Source organism: Pelodiscus sinensis, chromosome 26 (genome assembly GCF_049634645.1).
Source record: "Pelodiscus sinensis isolate JC-2024 chromosome 26, ASM4963464v1, whole genome shotgun sequence".
Lineage (NCBI taxonomy): Eukaryota > Metazoa > Chordata > Testudines > Trionychidae > Pelodiscus > Pelodiscus sinensis.
The window spans coordinates 12,021,351-12,047,228 of NC_134736.1; the positions used below are offsets into that span (position 1 = coordinate 12,021,351).

At 42.1% G+C, this 25,878-nt stretch overlaps 1 protein-coding gene across 6 annotated transcripts in view; it reads right to left on the reverse strand.

Moving 5' to 3' along the window:
• Nucleotides 1-20,167, reverse strand: part of MSANTD2 (Myb/SANT DNA binding domain containing 2) — a 43,689-nt gene extending 23,522 nt beyond the window's left edge. For 3 of the 6 annotated variants that reach the window (XR_012897782.1, XR_012897783.1, XM_075909794.1), the window contains exons 1-4: nucleotides 19,628-20,163; nucleotides 9,490-9,531; nucleotides 8,652-8,910; nucleotides 5,992-6,052 (exon numbers count right to left, since the gene is read on the reverse strand). Coding sequence is in view for 3 of the 6 variants with exons in the window: in XM_075909794.1 (XP_075765909.1) it covers nucleotides 5,992-6,052; nucleotides 8,652-8,910; nucleotides 9,490-9,531; nucleotides 19,628-20,122 (857 nt within the window). In the remaining 3 variants the exon portion in view is untranslated. Of the gene's footprint in view, nucleotides 1-5,991; nucleotides 6,053-8,651; nucleotides 8,911-9,489; nucleotides 9,532-19,627 lie in introns of all 6 variants that reach the window. The other 3 variants (XR_012897784.1, XM_075909796.1, XM_075909795.1) reach the window with 2 other exon arrangements.
• Between the last annotated feature and the right edge of the window lie 5,711 nt (nucleotides 20,168-25,878).

Consider the following 25,878-nt stretch of genomic DNA (forward strand, 5'->3'; position numbering starts at 1 on the left):
GTGCACACAACATACAAATGGGTCACTAAAAGAAAACCAGTTTGTCAAAACACTCCATATAAACGCACATTATACAAGGGTTCACTAATTCTTTTTGGAACCACAATGTAGTTTGGCCTTCACAACATCCCCTGGCAACAAGTTCCATATGTTGACTTTGCACTGGGTAAAGTACTTCCATACGTTCCTTTTACACTCCCTACCTATTCATTTCATTGGGAGTCCTGGTTCTTGTGTTATGCAAAGGGGGTCACTTTCTCCCCACCAGTCATGATTTTATAGACTTATCATACTCCCCTCAGATGTCTCTCTTCCAAGGTGAGCTCTCCTCACATGGAAGTTGTTCCAATTTCCTTAAGAGTTTTTGCTGCCCTTCTCTGTACCTTTCCCAATTCTAATAAAGCTCTCGTTAAGCCCTCCTTGTCTCTTGAATGTGGAAGTTAACTGAATGGACATGTACACTTTGCCCTTTTGCAAATGTGAGCCTTATAAACTACCGCCTTTAATTCAGACTGCCTCTCTACAAATCTACATACACATCCATGTGTCTAGCAATGCAATTATGGCCCACATCATATTCATATGTACAAAAGGACAGAGTGAGAAGAACTTAGACGACAAAGTCTTACAGCACCTTAGAGACCAACATGTAGATGCCACTCAGCTGAAGAAGCGGGTTGTGCCCACAATCTCATGATCTCATCTACAAGTTTTGTTAGTCTCTAAGGTGCTGCAAGACTATTCATTGTTTAAGTTTTCAGTTACAGACTAACTCGGCTACCCCTCTGAAGCAGATTGAAGGATGATTAATTCAGTTCTTCTGATTTTGACATCATTGCATTAGGCAATACATTCCAGCAAAGGTTGCAAATAATCTTGCCAACCTCGTTTAAATAAATAATTAAAGCAGAATGAAAAGGAACCCTATCCCCAGGAAAAATGCTTCTCCACAATCTCAGGAACAGTCTGGCTATGGAAGATATTTTGCACCTCTCTCAAGTGTGGAGCTCCTAAGGTGTATCAGTGCAGGTCTACGTCCTGTGGACTTTGCAAAGCATGCAGGGGGGGAGGTTCAGAGAAAGTGTCTCGGCTTTCTATAAAAATATACTGGAAAACCACTGTGCTAATTTAGCCATGCATCGGTGAACAAGAAAGCAATCTTCCCTGTATGAAGAGTAGAAAGTATACTAGAACCCACTGAGAATATGTCCTTCATAATGTCAGCATAGAATAGAATACTGGAACTGAAAGGGACCTCGAGAGGTCATCAAGTCAGTCCCCTGCCCTCACAGCAGGACCCAGTATGATCTAGACCATCCTTAATAGATGTCTATCTAATCTGCTCTTAAATATCTCCAGAGATGGAGATTCTACAACCTCCCCAGGCAACTTATTCTAGTGTTTAATCAACCTGACAGGTAGCAAGTTTTTCCTAACATCCAACCTAAACCTCACTTGCTGCAATTTAAGCCCACTGCTTCTTGTCCTATCCTCAGAAGCTAAGGAGAACAATTTTTCTCCCTTCTCCTTGTGACACCCTTTTAGATACCTGAAAACTGCTATCATGACCCCTATCAGTCTTCTTTTTTTCCAAACTAAAGGAGCCTAATTCTGTCAGTCTTCCTTCATAGGTCAAAATGAAAGTCATAATAAAATGAAAGTCCATTTTTTAAGAAGCACCCATCCTCCTTCCCCTCAAGACACTTCAGGCATATTTCAATATAAATTTTGACCTCCAGCTATAGACTGGTCCTAAAAGAGACCACCAGTATTTTCATGTGGGGGGAAAAAAACAGTTACTCACCTTCTTGTAACTGTTCTTAAAGATGCACTGTTTATGACCATTTCAATCAGGTGTGTGCGCATGCACTCGATGGCCAGATTTTTCCCATAGCAGCATCCGTAGCCTGGGCACCTTCTGGAGTCATGCCGTCATGGTGCCCAATACAGACCCATCACCCCCTACTTCGTGTTACCAGCTACTTCAACAGAGCGGTAGGAGGGTGGGTATTGAAACAGGCATGACCACCACATCTCAAAGAACTGTTATGAGAAGGCAAGTAACCTTTTCCCTTCTTTCAGTGTTGGATCACATCAAGTATAGGAGATGGGGTTGGAGTTGTCTACTGACTAGAGCATTGCTCTTCTAAAGGCTGCAACATCTCTGACCTGCTGGGAGATTGCATAGTGCATGGAAGTGTGTATGGACAACCACTTCCCAGCTCTGAGGATGGGAATTGCACAGGAATGCCATCTAAAAGGCCTGAGTTAGGTGTAGTGTGCAGGAGCAGGCACCTCTGCTAGGTTGTAGCACTCATAAATAGGAGGTGATCCATGACAAAATCTGTTGAGAGGAGAGACACAGACTTTTCGTTCAGTCTGCCAGTTACAAATAACTGGACAGACTTTTGGAGTGGTTTCGTTCTTCCCATGCAGAAGGCTAACACTCTGCAGACATCCAGTGTTTGAAGTCTGTTTCCCGCTGCTCGAGTGCGACTTTGGACAGAATATGTGGAGTGAGGTGAGGTGGCAAAATTTGCAGATGATACCAAACTGCTCAAGATAGTTAAGACTAAAGCAAACTGCGAAGAGCTTCAAAAAGCTCTCACCAAACTAAGTGGTTGAGGAACAAAATGGCAAATTAAATTTAATGTTGATCATGTAAAGTAATGAACATTGGAAAAAATAATCCCAACTATACATACATTATGATGGGGACTAATTTAGCTATAACTAATCAAGAGAGAGATCAAGAGAGGCACTGTGGATAGTTCTCTGAAAACATCCACTCAGTGTGCAGTGGCAGTCAATAATGCAAATAGAATGTTAGGAATCATTAAAAAGGGATAGAGAATAAGACAGAAAATATCTTAATGCCTCTCTATAAAACTATGGTACGCCCACATCTTGAATACTGCGTACAGATACGGTCACCTCATCTCAGAAAAGATATATTGGCATTGGAAAAGGCTGAGAAAAGGGCAACAAAAATGATTAGGGGTTTGGAACGGGTCCCATATGAAGAGAGATTTAAAAAAACGTGGACTTTTCAGCTTAGAAAAGAGGAGACTAAGGGGAACAAGATAGACGTGTATAAAATCATGACTGGTGTGGAAAAAGCAAATAAGGAAAAGTTATTTACTGATTCCCACAACATAAGAACTGGGGATCACCAATTAATAGGTGATTGTTTTAAACCTGCTACCTATCAAAAGAAAGTTTTTCTTCTCTCAGCGCACAGTCAACCTGTGGAACTCTTTGCCAAGGGATATGGTAAGGCTAGGACTTTAACAGGGTTCAAAAAAAAAGAGCTAGATAGATTCATGGAGGTTAGGTCCATCAATGGCTATTAGCCTCTGTTTCTCTGGAGGTGGGTGACAAGGGGAGGGAACACGTGAAGATTACCAGTTGTGTTCCCTCCCTCTGAGGCATCTGGTATTGGCCACTGATAGAAGACAGGATACCGGGCTGGATGGACCGTTGGTCTGACACAGTATGGCGGTTATTATGTGAAGAAAGAGACAATCTTCATGAGAAAAGCTGGGTGAGGCCTTCACTCATCACGCCCTCATGGAACACAGCGTATGGGGGCACAGATATTAGGACCCAGAGCTCAGACACCCTCTTGGCAGAGGTTATCGCTAACGTGTATGAGAGAGAAAGCAGGGAGTACATTGTCATCGACTCAAACAGATGGTCCTGAGAGTCTGGAAAGGACCAGATAGAGGTCCAAAGTGGGAACAGACTGTTGGAAATGCGGGTATAGCTTGGTGAGATCATTAAGCAAACAGCTGGCCATAAAAGTTAGCAAAACCCAAGCAGAACTCTGTGACTAGATGGAAGACAGAGCTGGTGACCAAGTGAACCCTTACTGATGAGTCCAGAGAGAGCAGAGGCCTTGTGTCCCGAGGTCCCCCAAATATACCCCCTTGCCCTACACTCACACATTACTAGCGAGACAGAGGGCTGGCAAAGGGGACCCCTGCACATACCGCAGGAAGGAGTCGAGAACCAGGCAAGGCAGTGTTATGACCTTGTCCAAGCTGTCCTGGACTGGTTGATACACTGACGGTAATCATGATTGAAAAGATCAAAAGCTGAGTCTGCCATGCTATATTATATAGATACAAGTGGCCATGTGGCCTACAAGTTTCATGCAATTCCTCGCGCTGTGCTGGTGGGGGACTGCCAGAGACCTCGAATGATGATGCCATAGGCTCGAAATCTCATTTCCAGGAGAAATGCCTGGGCTTGTGTTGAATCCAGCACTGCTCCTACAAACTCTGTCCTCTGCGCCAGGGGGAGTGTTCATCTCCCCTCATTAACAGAAGGCCCAGTTGATCTGAAGACACTTGCATCTCCATTTGAGTCCTTGATCAGCCAGTAGTCAAGAACATCTCCACCTGCCGCCTGACCCCAGGTCCATGTAGGGGCAGAGAGCTGCCTCCAGGAGAACATTAAGCCACTATTCCCTTTCTGGAAGGGTTCTGACACAGAACTCATGGCAGATTTTACAGCCATCCTTTCTGGTGACCTTAAACCAAAGGCTCTTCCACATGCACTTGGTGCAGTTCTTAGTTTTCATACCTCAAGGCCCCTGGCATACACTGGCTCCGGGAAAACTCCCAACTAACTCTATAACTAACTAATATCACTATATAATAACTAACTGGAGACAAACTATGTACAAGTGATGGAGATAGGACCTCTTGCTGAAACATGCACTATGGAAAGTCCCAGCTAACCCTAACCCTAACCCTAACCTTCACCAGTGGTAAGAAGGAACTGCAGAGGTAGCTGGTTGGCAGGGTTCTATATTAAGATGCTACTCCACAGGGTGCCCAAGTTGACCTAATGGACACTGCTATGGCTAAAAGTCTTCTAGCTACTGGGCACCCCTCTGAACGAAACTGACATGAACAAACACTCGAAGAAGAAATGAAAATTTGATTTATGCTCACAATCTGCTAAAATGATTTTACTCAGATTTGAAGTTCACTTCTGGAGAATCCCAGCCTGAAAAAAGCCAGATTGAAAACAGGGTATTGGAATGGAAATCATTGTGTTCCCTTAACGTAGAGGTCAATACTACTCCTCCTCCTCCTAAAGCTACAGAGAAATATGCAAGGCAGCTATTACTTAGTGCGCCATCTCATAAAAATGTTTCCCCAAAATTAAGTTAAACTGTTATTCCACACTGGCCCATTTTCCAGCAAAAAACATCCACATCTAAGCGGTGGGAAAAGTGGGATTTCTGTGCTTTTTGCAAGAGCAAAGATCTGCCAAATTAAACTAATGTAGCAAAAGATTACAATCTAGCTTTGTGAAGTTGCAGAAAAAAAATACTATCCAAGCACAGAATCAACTCACCTATCCTTCCATCATACTAGATGTTTTCACCTGCCTGTAGTCAAATATAAGGCAAGTAAGATTTGAGGCTAATCCCCTCTCTTCCTTTTCTTGATTTTTCCCTTTAAGATAATTTTCTGTACTCACCGGTGTCATGCTGGTATTAGATGGATATCTGGGTACTAGTTTTAAGTTTCTATAGATCTAGTCATTAGTGGGAATACTCTTACACTTTAATGAACATCTACATTTAGAATGCTCTTTCCTTGCATGAGCAAAGGGACAAAACTTTAGGCAGATGGATCTCTTTGTAATCTGTTTCCAAGAGTCAGGATTTTTGCCAGAGCACTGCATAACCTGCTCACCCTCATTCCCAAAAGTTACGATATGGATTTTATAGAGTTTAAATGTTTACATCCTTGTAAAGGGTTCTGTTTCATTTGCTGTATAACAGAGCCAACGGAGATTTGAGCTGTGAAGCTTTCCACATGTTTTGAGGTAACTGGAAAGATGCAAAAAGCAGATTCTTTAATAGTCTTGTACAATGTATTTATAATTATAATCAGAAGTTTCAAATATCCTCCTCCCGCACAGCACCCTAGGGAAATGCATTTGATGGTAAAACATTCATAAGTCACTTACTGTGATTCTTCTGAAGATTCCTGCTTTATCTTTAATGTTCTTTTTGTGGCAGGCATTTCATCTGAAAAGTAAAGTTCCAACAAATAGTTATAGCCTGAGATATTTCCAAAGCTTTCACTTGCAAAAGCAGTAAGTTTTGACTTAGTGCTTTCCAGTAATTTTCTGAGATCTCACACTCCTAAAACTAGCTTCTATGTAAGCTGTCACCATAACTGAAGTTTTAGCTACAGGAAAAGAACCTACCTTCACACATGCAAGATCTTTCAAGATCAAGAGTAATTCCTGCTATTAAGTCACAAGTTGATTTTACTATGAATTACATTCTGAAAACAGTCATTCTGCTTTCAATAGCACATTTGAAGAATCAGAACAAATTTATCTGTGTTCCATTTAGATTGTATGTACTAGGCACGTTCCTCATAACCATTCAGTAAACAAAGAATATTTTCAGCCTCAACTGCTCGTAAATATTGCTGCAATTCTATTGAAAGATAACGATGACAAGCCATGAAAGCAAAGCCTAAATCACCAGAACCCCAATAAGGGATTAAAGTCCTCATTATTAAAAAGCAAATAGTCTCTAGGGTGCTACAGGACTAACAAAAATATACAGAATGATGAGCTTTTGTGGGTAAAATCCACTTCATCCGATGAAGTGGGTTTTACACACAAAAGCTCATGATTCTATATATTTGTTAGTCTCTAGGGTGCCACAAGACTACACGTAAGTTACGTACTAACACAGTTACCCATCTGAGTCTTTATTTATTTACATTTTTAAAGACATGGTTTAACAAACAATGCTAGCTTCTCTCCTCCCCTTTTCCTAGATCTCAAGTATCTCCCTGTTATGCCTTATTCTCCCAAGTCTGCCATACATTCTGATCCTCTGTAAAATGAGGTAGTATTCTTAGTTCTCATACTTTCAGGTAGTTTGAAGAAGTTTGCTATTTTCATATGAAAAATACAACATTTACTCCTCTTGGTGAGAGTCAGAATTTGCTAGTCCACTCAATATAGAGGTGCAAATGAAGGTACATTTGTGGGCCTTCCCCCTTTCCAATGTCACTTAGAAAAAGTGAGAATGTACGTTTATCCATTGCCCCTTACAAATATTGCCTCACTCCTACAATCCCATGGGAATAATTTTTTAAAGATTCACTTGGTAAGCTTCCATAGACTCAAAAACAAAATACTTGCTCAGAAGTGAAGTGTAAATATATTTTCAAGAAAGTGGATCTTTCTGTAAAGTCTGACAGGGTTGGGCAAGAGCATGTGGAAGAATGAAGAGTTCTGGGGCAGAGGGTGTTTAGAAGAGGCAAAAATGTAGCAATTTTCCTGGCACAGCATAAAAGTGACTGCGGCCTGTGGCTTGCTACCTTTTTATGTCTAACAAATTTTTAGTTTATACCAAGATCTACCTGCAAGATTTGTTGTGTGACCACGAGCAGCAACAACAGAGGCCACTTCAACTTCAACAATTCATATCCCTGCCTCCATTAAAGTTCGTTTTAAGCGAGGCTCAAATTTCAAACTTTAAACAGAGGGTCACACTAGCAACTTGCCAGGAAGAAAGGAGCTCCTGTAAAATCGACATATGAAGAGTTCACTGGCAATAAAAGCAGCCGCTGATCAGTTCAGTCCACAACTGACAGTTTTATAGACAAGTGTCTGACAGCTTCAGGGAGCCCTGACAATTAGGCATCTCAGACAAACAATTGTACAAACAATAGGAATTGGTTTCCCCAACTTCCCAAGAAGTGCTATGACTTGTGACAATTCTAAAGAAATATACAGAAATAGGTTTAGCAGCATTACACATAGGATTGATTAGGACAGTGGTCACCAACCAGTAGATCGGGATCTACAGGTAGATCTTTGAGCCTTTGACAGGTGATCCTGACAGATTTGGCCAGGAGACTGTCAGGTGCCAGCTCTTCATCTGCCCCTCTAAGCACTGCCATGTTGCTCCTGTCCTCTGCCTTGGAACTGCCCCCTAGTCCCAGGAGTTTCTTGCTTGCTGTGCATGGCACAAGAAGGGGGTGTGTGTGTTAATGTCAGGGTACCCCTCCAGCCACCCTGTACACCATCTCTACGGGGTGGGGGAGATGGAGAGAGTTTGTTGGCTGCTTTTGGGAATGCTGCAGGTCCAGAGTAGGGGTAATCCTGCTTTAGTCCCCTGCACCACCACCGAGAAGCTACTTGTGGTAAGCGGTGCCTAGCTGGAACCTGCATTCCCAGCCCCAGTCCTGAACCCCTTCTGCACCCCAAACCACTGACTTAGCCCTGAGTCCCCCTGTACCCAAACCCCCTCCCAGAGCTTGTCCTCTGAACCTCCTCCTGCACCTCAACTTGATGCTCCAGGCTCAGCTCCAAACCCCTCCCACACTCCAAATCCTTTAGCCCAAGATCAGAGTCCGCATCCCCCTCCCCCGCACTCCAGCTCTCTGTCCCCAGCCTCAGAAAAGTAAGTGAGGATGGGAAGGGAAGGAGGATGGAGTGAGCAGTGGCAGGGCCTTGGAGAAGGGGCAGGAAGGAGGCAGGGCAAGGGTGTCTGAGTTTGAGGCGGATCCTGGATTGCACTTCCATCCTACCCACTCTAGTAATCCAAATACAGGCAAAACCAAAACATACAGGAGAATCAATGGTCAATTTCTTACCTAATTCTGGGTCTCCTCCCTGGTAGCAGTGAAGATCCTGACTGTGGTTCCCCCAATCCTCCTGTGAATATTCCTCCATAGTACTGCCATCCGATTCCAGCTCCTGGTACAAGCCGCTACTATTAATGAGCACAGGCTGGCAGGGTTGGGAGTCCCATCCTCCCTGACCAAACACCTGCTCCAACTGTTCAAATGTGTAGCTGCTTTTCCTTTTTCCAACGCCATGTTCCTTCACTCGACTGTAACATCTGCGAAGGGTCTAAGACACAAAACCTTTTGTTACTCAATTGGGGCAGGCTTTCCAGAATGGCACACACTCCTGTGCAGGTAGAATAAGAATTCTAGACAATCTGTTTATTTGTACTTGTACTGCTCAATCTTTGTAACGTGCTCAAAGACTATAAAATCCATCACCAAGCTGCCAAATTAACTTTTGCAAGACAGGAACATCAAAATAGTGATACTTCCTAACACACGATGCATTAGCTGGAATATCTATTACAAAGAACAAAGCTATATAGCATCTACATGCTCACCAGTTTCAGCGTTAGATATATTATTCTCCCTGCTCTCAAAATCCCCAAGCCTGCTACATATTACAGGAAAATAAACAGAAATCTCATCAAAAGTATCAGCCAGCCCGTAGAATGCACACCTTCTACAGGAAGGAGAGAATACAGCTGTTGTGCCCACAGTTTGGAGAAGGTGAGGAACGGGGAAGAGAGAGAAAGAAGAGCCCCCAAAAGCAAAGACAGTCCAACCTTCCTTATTCTGGTAAGAAGATACAAGGGAAAAAAAATTTGCCTAAACTATTTAGCTAGTAAAATGTATTACTTACATATTTTGCATTCCTTACTAACTCACTCTGTCTCTTGGGAAGCTGTTGAAATTTAAAAGAGGTCAAATCAATAATGCTCCAAATTCCCAGACTCAAACATCAAATCAAGAAACAATACTAAAATGACCACATCTAATAATCCATTAGAACAGAATCCAGTCCAGATTTTGAAGCCTCCAAATAAAGACAGATCAACACACTTAGATCAGGTTTTTAGTACCTATTTGATTTCTTATTCTTACGGCTGAGTTAGTAGAAAGTAAATTATAAGATATAGTATGAAATTTGAGTCTTCTGCATCTGTTTCCAATTTTCCAAGTTAAGAAGGAGCTGTTTAGAAAGTCTTTATTCATGTCCCTGAATGTTTTTAATTCAAAGTATGGTTCTACTTTGAAAAGTGACTAAAAATTGCATTGCAGGGTTACATATTTACTGTGTCTCAAGGACTTCCTATCAGATGTACTCAATTTTACAAAACATTTTTCTTGCAATTACCATCACTTCAAACTCAGTCTTGAGAGGGGGAAGAAAAAAAAAAATCAACCAGTCTTCTGCATCTGTTTCCAAACACCTCTCTCATATGTCTCTCATGAAAAGTCCCCATTAGGGCTTAGAAGATGCACTCTTGGGGAGAGGAGCAACCTGCTGCAGAGCCACCAACTTTCTAGCACACTTTGGTTGTAAAAATAACCTTCAAAGCCAGGAGAGCTCCAGTGCGGCTGGTAGCTTGAGCAACAACTAGCAGTGGAAAATAGACCACTGATCAGTTCCAGGGCAGAGATTCAGAAATCTTTTGCTTCCATAACTGGAGAGAGGCACTTCCAAGTGTCAAGGACTCTTACTACAAGAGCTACACCCCCCCCTTACAAAGTCGTAGGACAAATCTTCTAGTTAAAATACAAGCAAAGGTGGTAGGAGCATCGAGCCTCTCTATGGGGGTACTGATTGCAAGGATATTGTTCCCCTTCCACTTGTGCCCTATGTATCTCCACTGGTTAGCAGGCAGTTCTCCATTTAGCAGATGTTGGATCAAGCTTTCAAGTCTTGAGCATCACTTTTCACTTGTCCAACAATTGTGTGTTCAATGGGGTTGGTGGGTAATTGAGGGTAAACCTAGGCCCAATAATTGATGCTTAAAAAATCTGTTTAGATTCAAGAGAAAACTGCATCCCTCTCAAGGGCAAGGAGTGGGAACGGCACTGCAGGGCTAAAGAAATAAACTCTGAACAGATCAGTGAGCCCTGGTTTACACCGTACTCCCTTTATTTTGAAATAATAATCAGAGTGTCCACACTACCAAGCCTGTTATTTTGAAATAATGGGCTGGTTAATTTGAAATCTATACTCCTGCTTTCCTCCGAGAATAAGCTTATTTTGTAATAGATATTTCGGGAGTTATTTTGAAATAATTTCACAGTGAAGACATGCCCTAAAACAGTGTCTCTCAACCAGTGGTACGAGTACCCTTAGGGGTACTTAATAGAAGTCTGGGGAGTACATCAACAACTGAAATTTGGAGAAAACGGAATTTGTTTTAAGTTTTACAGCGCTTTATTATTTTTGTACTTTTTACATCCAAAAATGTCATCGCTCACCCAGCTATGATTAAGTTGGTTTAAACAAATGTGTTGCAATGGTAGAAAAAAATAATGTGTGTCTGAAAACTCTAGGAATTTTTTTTACGGGGTACTTTATATTTAAAAAAAAAAAAAAGGCTGAGAAACACTGCCCTAAATGTAGGAAGGTACCAGTTTTAAACAGTCACTTTGCAGAGCAGAACTTCACTTTCAAATGCTTTCTCACTCTAGAATGATGCTGTTTCTCATCTCATTTTTACAATTTCACAGAGTAACATGTAAACTACTCTATCATTTGTGAACTGAAAAATAACTGTGTAAGCTCAAAAGCTTTTTTCACCAACGGAAGCTGATCCAATAAAAAAGTGCTACCTCACCACCTTGTCTCTAAGGGTACGGTACTATTTCAGGATACCCCTCTTGCACACAGCCAACAGAAGGGTGCTGTGTAGATGCAACCTTTGACTCTACAACTGACAACAGCTACACCACTGCATATCATTCTTAGAGATGTTTAGAAGTCAGTGTACTCAAATTTGAAAAAAGTTACTGTGATAATTTTATATTTTTACAAGCCTCGCAATATTTCCTTATCCAAGTGAGCAACTATTATAACTGTCACAATTTTGAGACCTACAAGATTCTAACTTCTTTTTTAATAGTCAGACTAAACAAACACAATGTTGTCTCTAGCACATTTTAGTGAGAAGCTTTGATATCCTCTATTTAGGTCCTCTGGGAGGCCTTAACATCTGCAAACATTGGTTCAATTGCTTAAAACTCAATTTTAAACGTCTAAAATGAACTCCCTTGCATAGATGCTACCAAATTATCTGCTTAAGACTTCAGCAGAGGCAATCTTATTAGCAGCCATTTATTTATTCAGCCCTCAACATGAATGCTATTTTGCTAAGCCCATGGCAAGAAGTCAATCAAGCACCTACTCAACAGAGATCAATGCCAAGGATGAATGAGGAAGTATCCAGGTCAGAACACATCCCCAGATACTTTGGTAGGATGGAAAGGTTATGTGGAGATTACTGCCAAGAAGATCCAGGACTTGGCTTGGATGACTGTCCACCTCTGGTCAGTAGAGGTCTGGAAAAAGGAAGTTTTCCGCAACTTCACTAGTTTCTGAAAGAGAAGAACTCCCCCTTGCCAACACTCCACAGCTTGAAAAAACAAAACAAAAACAAAAAAACCCACACAGTTGGTGGAACCTCTATTTTCCTTCCCTGGAAAGGGAGGACTTTATTATTTTCTACTTCCCACCAGCATTTTCCATTTCCTTTATCATGGCTCCACAGCACATGGATTTTCTAATAGCACTGAACTAAAACTGGAGATTGAAGTGTTCCAATCACATGAAAATGGTTTAAGAGATACTTCTACAATTAAAATGTCTGCTGAGAATATCCAAACACCAGCAGAAAAATCTAGCACCTTGGAAAGTATGTTACAATTGCTATACACAAGTATCCGGCTACTGAGATGATGGGAATCATGTGGATAGCCCAGTGGAGGTAGTTACTCTGTAATACAACACAAGATTTTGGAAAAGTGATGATTAGGTTACAGATTCTTTTGTTTCTGTTCAGCATGACACAGATATCAACATCAGGATGGCCACATAGTGTTCAGCCAACAGTGGATGTAGCGTCAATATTTTAAATAGATTCTCACATTAGTTGAAAGCCAACAGGATCAAGTAACTTTTAATTGGACCAACTTCTAACTAACCAACCTTTTTTTGGACCAACTTCTGTTGGAGCAAGAGAGAAGCTTTTAAGCTTGCTTCAGGCCTGAAGAATACGGTGTAGCTCAAAAGCTTGTCTCTCTCAACAACAGAAGTTGATCCAATAAAAGATGTTACCTCATCTACCTTGTGTGTCTAATATTCTAGGACCAACAAAGCAACACTGCCTACAGTGGAAGATAAATAGTCAGACTATTACAAACTAAGTCAAGTTGAAACAAATCTGTAGCATTAATAATGTTAAGTTGAAACGCCAAAGGATACTATCCTATTGGAAAGAGACATTAATCTGAAAGATGGTGACAGTTGCAGTTATAGGAGGTGCAGATAAACTGAAAGATGAAAACTGCCTGTGAATCAAACATACAGTGCTGTCAAATGTACATGGTAAACCAATTTCTCCCTTGCTGAAGAGTATAAATGTTATCAGAGGAGAAATTGATTAAAAGGATTTTAGATGTGCAAGATCACTGATAAGAATTTAAATGATTAGGGTGTGCTAGTTAACAATACTCCTTTTCCTATAAGAAAAATAATAGAATCTTTGAACATCTGTTGTGTTTTAACCAGAAGATACTGACTGAAGATTTCTCATTGTGCCCACTGTCATAGTGGGTATATGTGTTATGTTCAATTACACATTTACATATTAGAACAGAGATGAAACCACATAACCCAAGTATTGTAACTCAATAACTAATCCCAAGGAACACTTTTCACTAACACATCAGCTTTTAATCTTCATATTATTGTATGTGCAGTCTGACAATGCAAAACACTGTATAAAAAGCCCAATTTTCCATGTTGTTAATCTCTATGCTTTGTGATCCACACTAAGAACCAAGCTCTGTTCACTCTCTAAAGCAGAGTTTTAGGTAAAGAGAAGGTACATGGCTTTAAAAAAATAAAGTTGCAGTACTATCTGCTGTACTTCATGCAGATAGTGGAATGTTTTGAGACACTTTCCCCAGAATATAGTGTGCTTTTTAAAGTTATGAATCAAACCCAAGTAGAGACTCTCTTCACATTACTGCACAGAGATAACTAGCCCAAGGCTAGGGAAAATTTTTGTTCAGCTCACACATACAGGTAAAGAGTACAACCACCACAGGGCAATGACTACATGTATGCTAGCAAATAATTCTTCCATTAACAAACACTATGTGATCACACAATCTGAAGACCCATAGAATAATCGGTAAAAAGGAGCAAGCAATGATAAAATTAAGGATATTGTTTAAAATTTGTAGAATAGGAAAAAAATACATGGCCAAAGAAAATCTTTTGGGATCTCACTGATGTGGAAGCTAAGATCTAAATTTTCTGTGCTTCATGGTTAATAAGCTGATTGGTCCTAAGAACTTCCTAGAGCAACAGAGCTGTTGTAAACATAAGACAGCAATAATTGTTAGAACTGTTGCATATGAATCCTTAGATTTGAACCAGAATCATTAGATTGTCTACATTTAAAGCAGGCTCATTTCTAGATTGCGGGCCAGCTGTGCATATGTGGAGAAAAGCATATACAGATGTTAAAAGACAAGCAATTTGAACCGAGATCAGGGCCTGCATTTTACCATAATTCAAACAGGATGCATGTATTTGGTACAACTGAAAAAGGAAAATATTGTTCTTCAGAAGATGGGGCTAAAGGAGTTGGTGGGGGGAGGTGAATCAAGATACTATGGATTCCATGGAATTAAGTGTTTGAAGAAAACCAAAATAAAGTTACTGTTTTAAAACACTGAACATAACTCATGACTTAAGAAAAGCAGCATCTCAAATCTTCATATTTAAAAAGACTACATTTGTAATATCATTCATTTTAGTTTCTTTAATGCATGTCAAGGGATACCACTTAAAATAGATTATAAAAACCCATGTTGAGGTTCAACTATAACTTAAATTGTTTAAGTGATTTAGGCTGGCATTTCCAGAGGAGCCAGGGATCCAGAACTCACTGAAATTCCATTGAAGCTGGTATTTTTTAGCTAGAAATCTGATTGCTATGGGAAAAATGTGTGCTTTTATGAAGCATCTCACGTTTTTACTTTTTGTGATAAAAAATACAGTAGAGAACTACTGATCAGAGCCGCCATTATCCTTCCTGTATTAACTAAACTGGGGTTCACACAATGCCTGGTATTTAAAGCTCTCTGGATTATCCAAGTTTGATTATCTGATGTGTGTCTGCTCCCAAATCAGATAAATAGGTTTCTACTATATCAATAAACAGTGTTCAATACCTATATTCAGTGTGACTAGGGAAAGTAAAGTTCAGAGTTTCATTCTACTTGCAAAAAAGCCACAATATTTTTATGTTTTTTTCAGAGAATTACACGGGTTTTATCATAGAAACTAGAATTCCTGGTGATCATCTAGCCTTGTGTTGTGCATAAACAGCCAAGAGAATTTCACTCATAAGAACATTCATACTGGGTCAAATCAAAGGTCCATCTGGCCCAGCATCCTGTCTTCCAACAGTGGCCAATGCCAGATACCCAAGAGGGAGTGAGCAGAACAGGAAATCAGCAAGCAATCCCTCCCCTGTCACCCATTCCCAGCCTCTGACAGAGGCTAGGGACACCATTCCTACCTATCCTGGCTAATAGCCATTGATGGACCTAACCGTCATGAATTTATCTAGTTCCTTCTTGAACCCTGTTAAAGTCCTGGTTTTCACAACATACTCTGGCAAGGAGTTCCACAGACTGACCATGCGTTTTGTGAAGAAAAACTTCCCTTTGTTTGTTTTAAACTTGCTAACTATTAATTTCATTTGGTGACCTCCGAGCTCTTACGTTATGGGAACAAGTAAATAATTTTTCCTTATTCACTTTTTCTATACCAGTCATGATTTTATAAATCTCTATCATCTCCCTCCCTTAGTCTGCTCCTTTCTAAGCTAAAAGTCCTAGCCTTTTTAATCTCTCTTCATGTTCCAAACCCCTAATAATTTTTCTTGCCCCTTTCTGAACCTCTTCTAATGCCAATATATAGTTTTTGAGATGAGGCAACCACATCTGTACACAGTATTCAAGAAGTGGGCATACCTTGGTTTTATATAGAGGCAGTAAGATAGTCTCTGTCTTATTCTCTGTCCTAGAAACTGAGTAGCTTCTGAAGACCAACTCTTGGTTCCTTTGAAGAATGCCAGCCTTGGCTGGTGCTAGATAATTAGCGAGGCTATGTCTACACTGCAACTTTTTGTGGCAGAAAATATGCTAATGAGTCCTGACATTATTAGCATATTTTCTGCCGATTCTTTTCGTGCAAGGGCTTTCTGCACAAAAAGAAGCAGTGTAGCCGTTTCCGTTTTACACAAAACCCCTCTTTTGCACAAGATCTTTCCTAGAGGCATAAGGATCTTGTGCAAAAGGGTTTTTTTGCGCAAAACAGAAGCAGCTACACTGCAAAGGTGCAAAAGCCATCGGCAGAAAACATGCTAACAACATTGTGACTCATGCCAATGAGACCCTCATTAGCATATCTTCTGCTGCAAAAAGCTGCAGTGTAGACATAGCCTGAGAGAATTCTGGTTTTGCGCAACCAGCACATCCCAAAGGGTCCTCTGAGCATATTATTTCATAGAATACTCTTTTCCTCTTTAGTATGGTCATTTGGGAACCTCAAAACAGCAGGGTTCCAGGATATGCAGAGATTGGGTAACAGCATGATCTCACTGTTGTGGGATGTACCATAATGCGCTAAGCTCCGTTATGGAATGTGTTAAAGATGTAATAAGAATGCACCAAAAAAAGTCATCTTCACAAGCAAGTGGTAGCAGTTGAGTCACAGTACTGGACAGCATTGCCATTTAACTGTGGGACTTCACCTGTCCCTTTTGGCAAGAAGCCTGAGATTTAGACTTTCATATAGAATTCATTCATTGAGAGACTTTATCAATGGGAACTACGCTCAGACAAAAGTCAGTCAAATGATTTTACCGGGGATACTAAGTGATACTTTCAAATGTTTAGAATAGCCTACATTGTTCATTACAAGTGTATGAGATTTGTCTGAACACCCTTCTGGATCACATATCTGACAAAACTGCAAAGGGATGCTCCTAGTGATATCGCTACATGACAAGTTCAAGCCTGATAACAGAAAACCTTCAGTTTTTCTCAACTGCTTATCATTGTGAAATGTAAGTACAAAATAACGTAACTAATTAATTGAGCTTGATTGCCAACCTTTATCATTTCAGGCTAAGTACTGTTCAATACTTTCAGTCAAATGAGAAGGCGTGGAGAAGAATCTGTCTTCAAACAGTCAACGTGAATGGACAGAACAGTCATTCAAATTTTCACTCTGATATACTTTTTTGGCAATCTTGTGACTTGTTCCAACCAACAGACATCCAAATCCAAGTGCCACTAAGCAGCCCTCGCCCACATTTAAGTGGTTAACTGGTTAAACTGGATTTTGCATCCCTAGTACTAGACCATGCTATAAAACTAGAAATGTTCAAGTTCCATGGAAGTCCATCTCATTTACATAGCAAATACCTGGAAGATGTCCAAGAACATGGGACTCAAAGAAGTTTTACAGTACATCAAGTGATCAAGTGAAAGCATAAAACCAGCACCTGCTTCAAGAATAAGTGTTTTGATGCACTTCAAGTTTAATGGGAATGATTAAGATGAACAGCAGTGCAGACCTGCGAACTTCAAAGTGACAATGTGTCAAGATGCAGGAGACACACACAACCACTTGGGAGGTCAGATACAGGACTTCTCTCTCCAAAGGTCAAGATTAAATTCCCATTAAAGTATGGAAAAAAATTTAGCTATAAGATTCACTCACCTTAAGATGCATAAAAAACCCTCCGAAGACTCCTGGTATTTTCAAAAACTCCTGCCTAAATCTACAATCAACTGGACTACAAAAATACTGCAGTTATTTAAGAAGTTACATCCAGGACCACTCCTCACCAGATTCAAAGCAGAATATCACTATAAAGGGGGTGTTCTAAACCACCTGGCTTTTGGCATGACCTGTATAACCCATATACCTGTATTGTCCCACCTAGAGGCACTGAGACCACTTAGGGAGAGAAAGAATAAATCTACTCTAGAGCCTTAGCTGAGAGCCAGCTGGCTTTCAGCTAACATTCTAAGCTCCAGGGGTCACAGGTTTGATTCCACCTACTGCTGTATGTACAAGTGACTGCTCATCTAGGATTTCAACTGGGATGTCTCTGAAGCTCAGGACATGTTTCCTCAGCTACGAAAAGCTACAAAAAGTATGTAACCACACATCTTTTGGATGTGGAGTTCTTTCCCATCTACTGGCACTGAGACCACTTACTGAGAGAAGAACGAGTCTACACAGTCTTAGCTGAGAGCCTGCTGGCTTTTAGCTCATGCAGTAGAGGTTTGTATAAGCTCCAGAGGTCCCAGGTTCGATTTTGCCCATCGGCGTTACACCTGCAAAAGGCAATTTTTCAGAAACAAGCCTGTCTTCATAGTCCATGAAGAAAAGCAGGAATTCCCCTGCTTAGGCACAGCACTAAAGTATTCAGTGAAGAAGAATCACATCTGATGTGTCTTCTAACTGACTCTTAAAAACTTACTCTGTAGTATTGAAAGGTCAAAATGTCTGGGGTACTTAGAGTACTAGATTACTTAGAACTACTATATTAGGAACCCAGAACACTTCACTGACTGCATAACAATAAGACATGTGAACAAGAGGTAATGCCAGAATATTACTGTTTTCAGTTATTTAATTGCCAGTATCAAGGTCTAGAAAAGATAACTAATAGGGTCTAGGAATTTTAGACAGACCATTGTAATTCACTTTTTGTAACATTTTTATTTAAAAAGCACCTTCACATGCAATCACTGGAAACCCTGATTTTTTTTTTATTGTGGTCAATTCTAGGGTGCTTGCCCTCTGCTAACCTGCATTACAACTCATTTTTAACACTTGTCTCTGTCTCTGCTTTTTTAAAACAAATTGGAAAAACTCAACAACAAAAACCAGTATTAGAAAGGATTAAGCCTCTGATAAGGAAAATTAAGATTATCCAAATGATTAATCTAGATTTAGTGAAAAGCTCCACTACCTTCTCCGCATCGCAGTGTATGTAAGTCAAAAAACCTATTTCTGACACACAGAGCTGCTATACTTAAAGCCTCTCACTTGAACAAAGTTTTCACTACTCATTACACACCCTGGCAAGACAAAGCGAAAGATGTTCTCTCTCACGGCTCCATAAGGCACATTCTAATCTGGAACAAAGGAGGAGCAAGCTCATTCAGCTAATAAGAACCACACTGAACGCGTATACTGCTAAAGCAGACAAAAAACATCTGATTGAAGCTTGTGCCCCTCCACACTGCCTGGTGCCAACTGGCACTGGAGAAAAAAAACAGGGCTATTTTCACCCTATTTATGGCCTGAGTAAAGTCTTGCAAGAAAACGAGTCTGCATGACATTTTCCACGGATGAGAATAGAATGGCTTAGGATGCTCGGGGGAGGCTGGGGTACAAGCCCCATTCCCTTATGCCGCGCGAAGTCCCAGCCAGGCTTTGAGGAGGGGGAGCTGCCCTGCGCCACGCACAGGGCATGCCTGACAGCCCCCCGGCTGGAGGGACCAGCGCACAGGTACCAACGGCCCATTCTCAGCCCCGCCGCAGGGCTCGGGGCGACCCGGCCGCAGGACCCCGTTCGCGCAGGCAGAGGACAAAGCCGCTGGCGGGCGGGCGGGCCGGCCCCGCTGCCCCCCGGGCTGGAGCTGTCCACGGGGTCAGGCCGGGCCGCGCCCCGCCCCCTCCCGCCCGGCCCGGCGGGTACCTTGATGCGCTCGCGGCACTGGGAGGGAGTGCGCTCGTAGCCCAGCTCGGCCAGCGCCCGCGAGACGCGCTCGTACATGGCGGGCCCGGGGGCCTTGCTGCCGAAGACGGTGCCGGCGCCCTCCAGCTGCTGGTATCGCGCCTCCACCAGCCGCTCGTTGCCCCACACCGCGATCAGCGCGTTGGTCTCCGCCGGCGTCCACGACATGCCCCGGCAGGCGGCGGCGGCGGCGGCGGCGGCAGCGCCGCCGGGCGAGAACGAGACGGAGGGGGAGGCCCCGCCGCGGCCCCCCGCGCCGGCCCCCGCAGCGGCGGCGGCGGCGGCAGCGCCTGCCGGGCCCAGCGGGGAGGCGCCGCTGGGCGTGGAGGGGTCGGACAGGCTGGGGTTGCCGTCGCTCAGCGCGCTCGGCGAGCCCGGCGACAGCACCTCCATCTTGGGGATCTTCAGCGGCGGCTCGGCAGCTGGCAGTTGCGAGGAGCCACAGGGCGCCGCCATATTGGAGCGACCGAGCCGAGCGGGCGGAGATGACGCGCGCCGCGGGGGGCGGGACTTCCGGCGGAGGAGAGGCAAGCGGGAGACTGGAGAGAGAGAGAGCGCGCGCGGGAAGCACGTGTTCGAGAGCGCGGGGTAGAAGGGAGCAGGGCTGGCATCAGACAGAGACTTCTCTTAGAGGAGAGTCTATTACATAGAGATTTCCTAGGTTTTAGTCAGGAGGAAAGGATGGAAGAGGATAAAGCATGGGCTGGATCAGATGAGAAACATTCACATAAAAAAGAATCTGACACATCAGAAAAGGGCAGACCAAGAAATAGTGACAAGTTTTCAACGTGCTTGTACACAAATGCTAGAAGTCTAAATAATAAGATGGGTAAACTAGAGTGCCTCATGTTAAAGGAGGATATTGATATAATAGGTATCACAGAAACCTGGTGAAGTGAGGACAATCAATGAGGCACAATCATACCGGGGTACAAAATATATCAGAAGGACAGAACAGGTCATGCGGGGGGGGGGGGGGGGGGGGGGGAGGATGGCACTATATGTGAAAGAAAATATAGAATCAAATGAAGTAAAAATCTTAAGTGAATCAACATGGTCCATAGAATCCCTATGGATAGTAAATCCATGCTCTAATAAGAATATAACAGGATATATTATGGACCACCTGACCATGACAGTAATAGTGATTATGAAATGCCAAGGGAGATTAGAGAGTCTATCAAAATAAAAAACTCAATAATAGTAGGGGATTTCAATTATCCCCATATTGACTGGGTACATGTCACCTCAGAGCGAAATGGAGAGACAAAATTTCTTGTTACTTTAAATGATTGCTTCTTGGAGCAAGCTGGTTCTGGAACCCACAAGGGGAGAGGCAATTCTCGGTTTAGTCCTGGGTGGAGCACAGGATCTGGTCCAAGGGGTAACTATCACAGAACCGGTGGGAAATAGTGACCATAATATAATAGTATTTAACATTCTGTTACCCTGGAACTCAGTACTGTTTAATAAATTTAGAATTTAGACTGACTTAGTGATTTTGAATGTCCCAGAAACTAAAGTCAGATTCCCCAGCACACTGTATCTATCACCAGTGGCTTAGACCCCAGATAAAACACAGAGTCAGGTATAAAGTTTAACCAATCTATTAAAAGCAATTTAAAATGGATACAGAGCAGGTAACCATATACAATAGCAAAACCCCAGACACTAGCTAGGCTGCGTCTACACTGGCAAAATCTTGCCGCCTGTCTACATTGGCCACAAGTATTTGCGCAAGAACACTGACGTTGTAATGTACAAAATCAGTGGTTCTTGCGCAAATACTCTGATGCTTCCGCTCAGGGATAAACCCTCTTGCGCAAGAGACCAGTGTAGACAGCCAAGTTAATTTCTTGCGCAAGAAAGCCCGATGGCTAAAATGACCATCGGAGCTTTCTTGCGCAAGAGAGCGTCTACACTGTCACGGATGCTTTTGCGCAAAAGCACATGCCAGTGTAGACGCTCTCTTGCGCAAATACTTTTAACGGAAACAGTGTAGACGCAGCCTAGTACTTAACCAACCGACACTCTCAAAACTAGAAATGATAAGAAGATAGAACAGTTCCCCTAGATAAGAATATTACTGTGTCCAATAACAGATGGCACGGAAGCAGCCAGAGAACTGCAACCTAGGACCTACAACTGTTCAGCAGGAACCCTGCTGTCCAGGAGGAATGCTAGGTGATCCCTCAATGTTCACTCATGGATGACAATGAAATCCCCTGGATTACACTGGGCATTCATCACAAGAATCTGGATCCGTTGTGCGTGTGAGGAACCAAAGAACATCTCTGAGTGTACCCTGAACACAAATCTCCACCTTTCGATAAGAGATGTGAAGGGAAACACCCACAATAGTTCAGAGATTCCAAACACTCTGGTGACTTCTTTAGATGGTACACTGGAAATCTGCGTCTGGATCTTGGAACCACGCTTCGGGCCTTCACCAAGGGCAGAGCAGAACCACAACCTTGCTGTCCAGATGAGAGACGAAGAAGCACACTGGCCCCTGAGGGGCAGTTCTTATATCAATTCATGGGTGGGAAAATGAAGTAGGGGTTCTGAGTGCAACTGTCCCTGTGGTGTGTGCATAAGTTCAGTGCCGTGTGCAGCAGAGTGCACATCTGAGGTAGCTAACATGTAAATGAAGTTCTTGGCAGGAAACTCCGGTTGCAACCAATTCTTGTTTACCTCCACTGAGGTGCACAGTCCTAGATGGAGTCAAGGAAATTCAAAGTGGAGTCCAGCACATTAATGATTCCTTACAATCAGGAGCGGACCAAGGCCGACTGCAGCAGCTGGCACCCTAGGTAGGGCGGCGCAATGAGCCATCACTGGCCATGACGTCATCATTGGGCGCCCGGGCCAGCGGCACCGTAGGCAGCTACCTACCTCGCCTAGACTCACGGGCCACCCCTGCTTACAATTCCTGGGGTAGGAAGAACACCTCAGCAGCCCAACACTGTGACATTAAGTTCAGAAAAGGGAACTATGCAAAAATGTGGTTAGTTAAACAAAAATTAAAAGGTACAGTGACTGAAGTAAAATCCCTGCAAGCTGCATGGACACTTTTCAAAGGCACCATAATACAGGCCCAAATTAAATGTACACCCCAAATTTAAAAGCACAGTAAAAGAAGTAAAGAAGAGCCATCATGGCTTAACAACCATGTAAAAGAAGCAGAGAGAGATAAAAAGACATCTTTTAAACCGTGGAAGTCAAATCCTAGTGAGGAAAATAGAAAAGAGCATAAACACTGCCAAATTAAGTGTAAAAATGTAATAAAAGAAGTTTGAAGAACAGCTAGCCAAAAACTCAAAAGATAATAGCAAAATGTTTTTTAAGTACACCAGAAGCAGGAAGCCGGCTAAACAGCCAGTGGGGCCCCTGGACGATCAAGATACAAAAAGAGCACATCAAGATGATAAAGTTATTGCAGAGAAACTAAATGAATTCTTTGCTTCAGTCTTCACGGCTGAGGATGTTAGGGAGATTCCCAAACCTGAGCTGTCCTTTGTAGGTGACAGATCTGAAGAATTGTCACTGATTGAAGTGTCATTATTGAAGGTTTTGGAATTAATTGATAAACTTAACAGTAACAAGTCACCGGGACCAGATGGCATTCACCCAAGAGTTCTGAAAGAACTCAAATGTGAAATTGCAGAACTGTTAACTGTGGTTTGTAACCTATTCTTTAAAACAGCTTCTGTACCCAATGACTGGAAGATAGCTAATGTAACGCCAATATTTAAAAAGAATTCTAGAGGCGATCTCAGGAATTACAGACCAGTAAGTCTAACATCAGTACCTGGCAAATTAGTGGAATCAATAGTAAAGAGTAAAATTGTCAGACACATAGAAGAACAACAAATGGTCTGTTAGCACTTTATAGACTAACAAAACATGTAGCTTTCGTGGGCACAGCCCACTTCAGATGAAGTGGGCTGTGCCCACAAAAGCTCATGAGACCAACTACATGTTTTGTTAGACTATAAAGTGCTACCAGACCATTTTTTTGTTTTTTCCTGTACAAACTAACTTGGCTACTCCCTGAAGCACATAGAAGAACATAATTTGTTGGGCAAAAGTCAACATGGTTTCTGCAAAGTGAAATCCATGTCTTACTAATCTATTAGAGTTCTTTGAAGGGGTCAACAAACATGTGGACAAGAGAGATCCAGTAGATATAATGTACTTAGATTTCCAGAAAGTGTTTGACAAGGTCCCTCACCAAAGACTCTTATGTAAATTAAGTTGTCATGGGATAAAAGGGAAGATCCTTTCACGGATTGAGAACTAGTTAAAAGACAGGAAACAAAGGGTAGGAATAAATGGTAAATTTTCAGAATGAAAAGGGGTAACTAGCGGTGTTCCGCAGGGGTCAGTCCTAGGACCAATCCTATTCAACTTATTCATAAATGATCTTGAGAAAGGGGTAAACGGTGAGGTGGCAAAGTTTGCAGAGGATACTAAACTGCTCAAGGCAGTTAAGACCAAAGCAGATTGTGAAGAACTTCAGAAAGATCTCACAAAAAGAAGTGATTGGGCAACAAAATGGCAAATGAATAATGTAGCTAAATGTAAAGTCATGCACATTGGAAAAAATGACCCCAACTATACATACAATATGATGGGGGCTAATTTAGCTATAGCTAATCAGGAAAGAGATCTTGGAGTCATCGTGGATAGTTCTCTGAAGACATCCATGCAGTGTGCAGCGGCAGTCAAAAAAGCAAACAGGATGTTAGGAATCAATAAAAAAGGGATAGAGAATAAGATGGAGAATATCTTATTGCCCTTATATAAATCCATGGTACGCCCACATCTTGAATACTGCATACAGATGTGGTCTTCTCATCTCAAAAAAGATATACTGGCATTAGAAAAAGTTCAGAAAAGAGCAATTAAAATTATTAGGGGTTTGGAACGGGTCCCATATGAGGAGAGATTAAAGAGACTAGGACTTTTCATCTTGGAAAAGAGGAGACTAAGGGTAGATATGATAGAGGTCTATAAAATCATGAGTGGTGTGGAGAAAGTGAATAAGGAAAAGTTATTTACTTATTCCCATAATATAAGAACTAGGGGCCACCAAATGAAATTAACGGACAGCAGGTTTAAAACAAATAAAAGGAAGTTTTTCTTCATGCAGCGCACAGCCAACCTGTGGAACTCCTTGCCTAAAGAGGTTGTGCTAGGACTATACCAGGGTTTAAAAGAGAACTAGATAAATTCATGGAGGTTAAGTCCATTCATGGCTATTAGCCAGGATGGTTAAGGAATGGTGTCCCTAGCCTCTCTTTTTTAGAGGGCAGAGATGGATGGCAGGATAGAAATGGCTTGATCGTTACCTGTTCAGTTCACTCCCTTTCGGGCACCTGGAATTGGCCACTTTTGGCAGACAGGATACTGGCCTAGATGGACCTTTTGCTGACCCACTATGGCCGTTCTTATATTCTAACGTGGAGCAGCACCCCAATGTAGGTTGCCTGAACTGTCCCCTTGTGCCTGCCACAGGGATACAACTATTCCTTACACCCTCAGCTCTCCAGCCACTTCATTCATGCTGGACACACAAGGGACAGCGCTATCACTGCACTGGCAACAGTAAATCTGGCCTTTCCTAATCTGGAAGGGCTTGAGTTGCAACCTAGTAGCATTCATGTACCAGAGCTTTGTGGATAAATATTTTCCATACAAGGAGTGAAGGAATCTGCAACTGACTATAGTGCTGCAAAGGACAGGGTTTTTTTTTTTTCTTGCCATATACATCTGCTAGCATCATTAATCCTTCAAACCCAGCAATAGCAATTATTCGTCTATCTTTTATTTCTCCTGGAAGTTTGCCAGTACTGGTGTCCTTATGTTCTTACATTCATTGCTTAATGAACGGAAAAACTTTTCCGTTAAAAGTATTCGCACAAAACCATGCCAGTCTAGACGCAGCCTAACAGAAAAAGTGGAAATAGCAAAGGTGCTTAATAACTTCTCTGTGTTGGTTTTCACCAAGAAGTAGGTTGCAATTGAGTGCTTAGCATAGTGATTGCCAGTGAAAATTGAGTAGCTTGAAAAGTTAAAATAGGAAAAGAACAAGTTATACATTACTTAGAAAAGTTAAATGTCTTCAAGACACCAGGGCCTAATGAAATTCATCCTGGAGTACTTGAGGAGCTGATAGAGGAAGTATCTGAGTCATTATCCATCATATT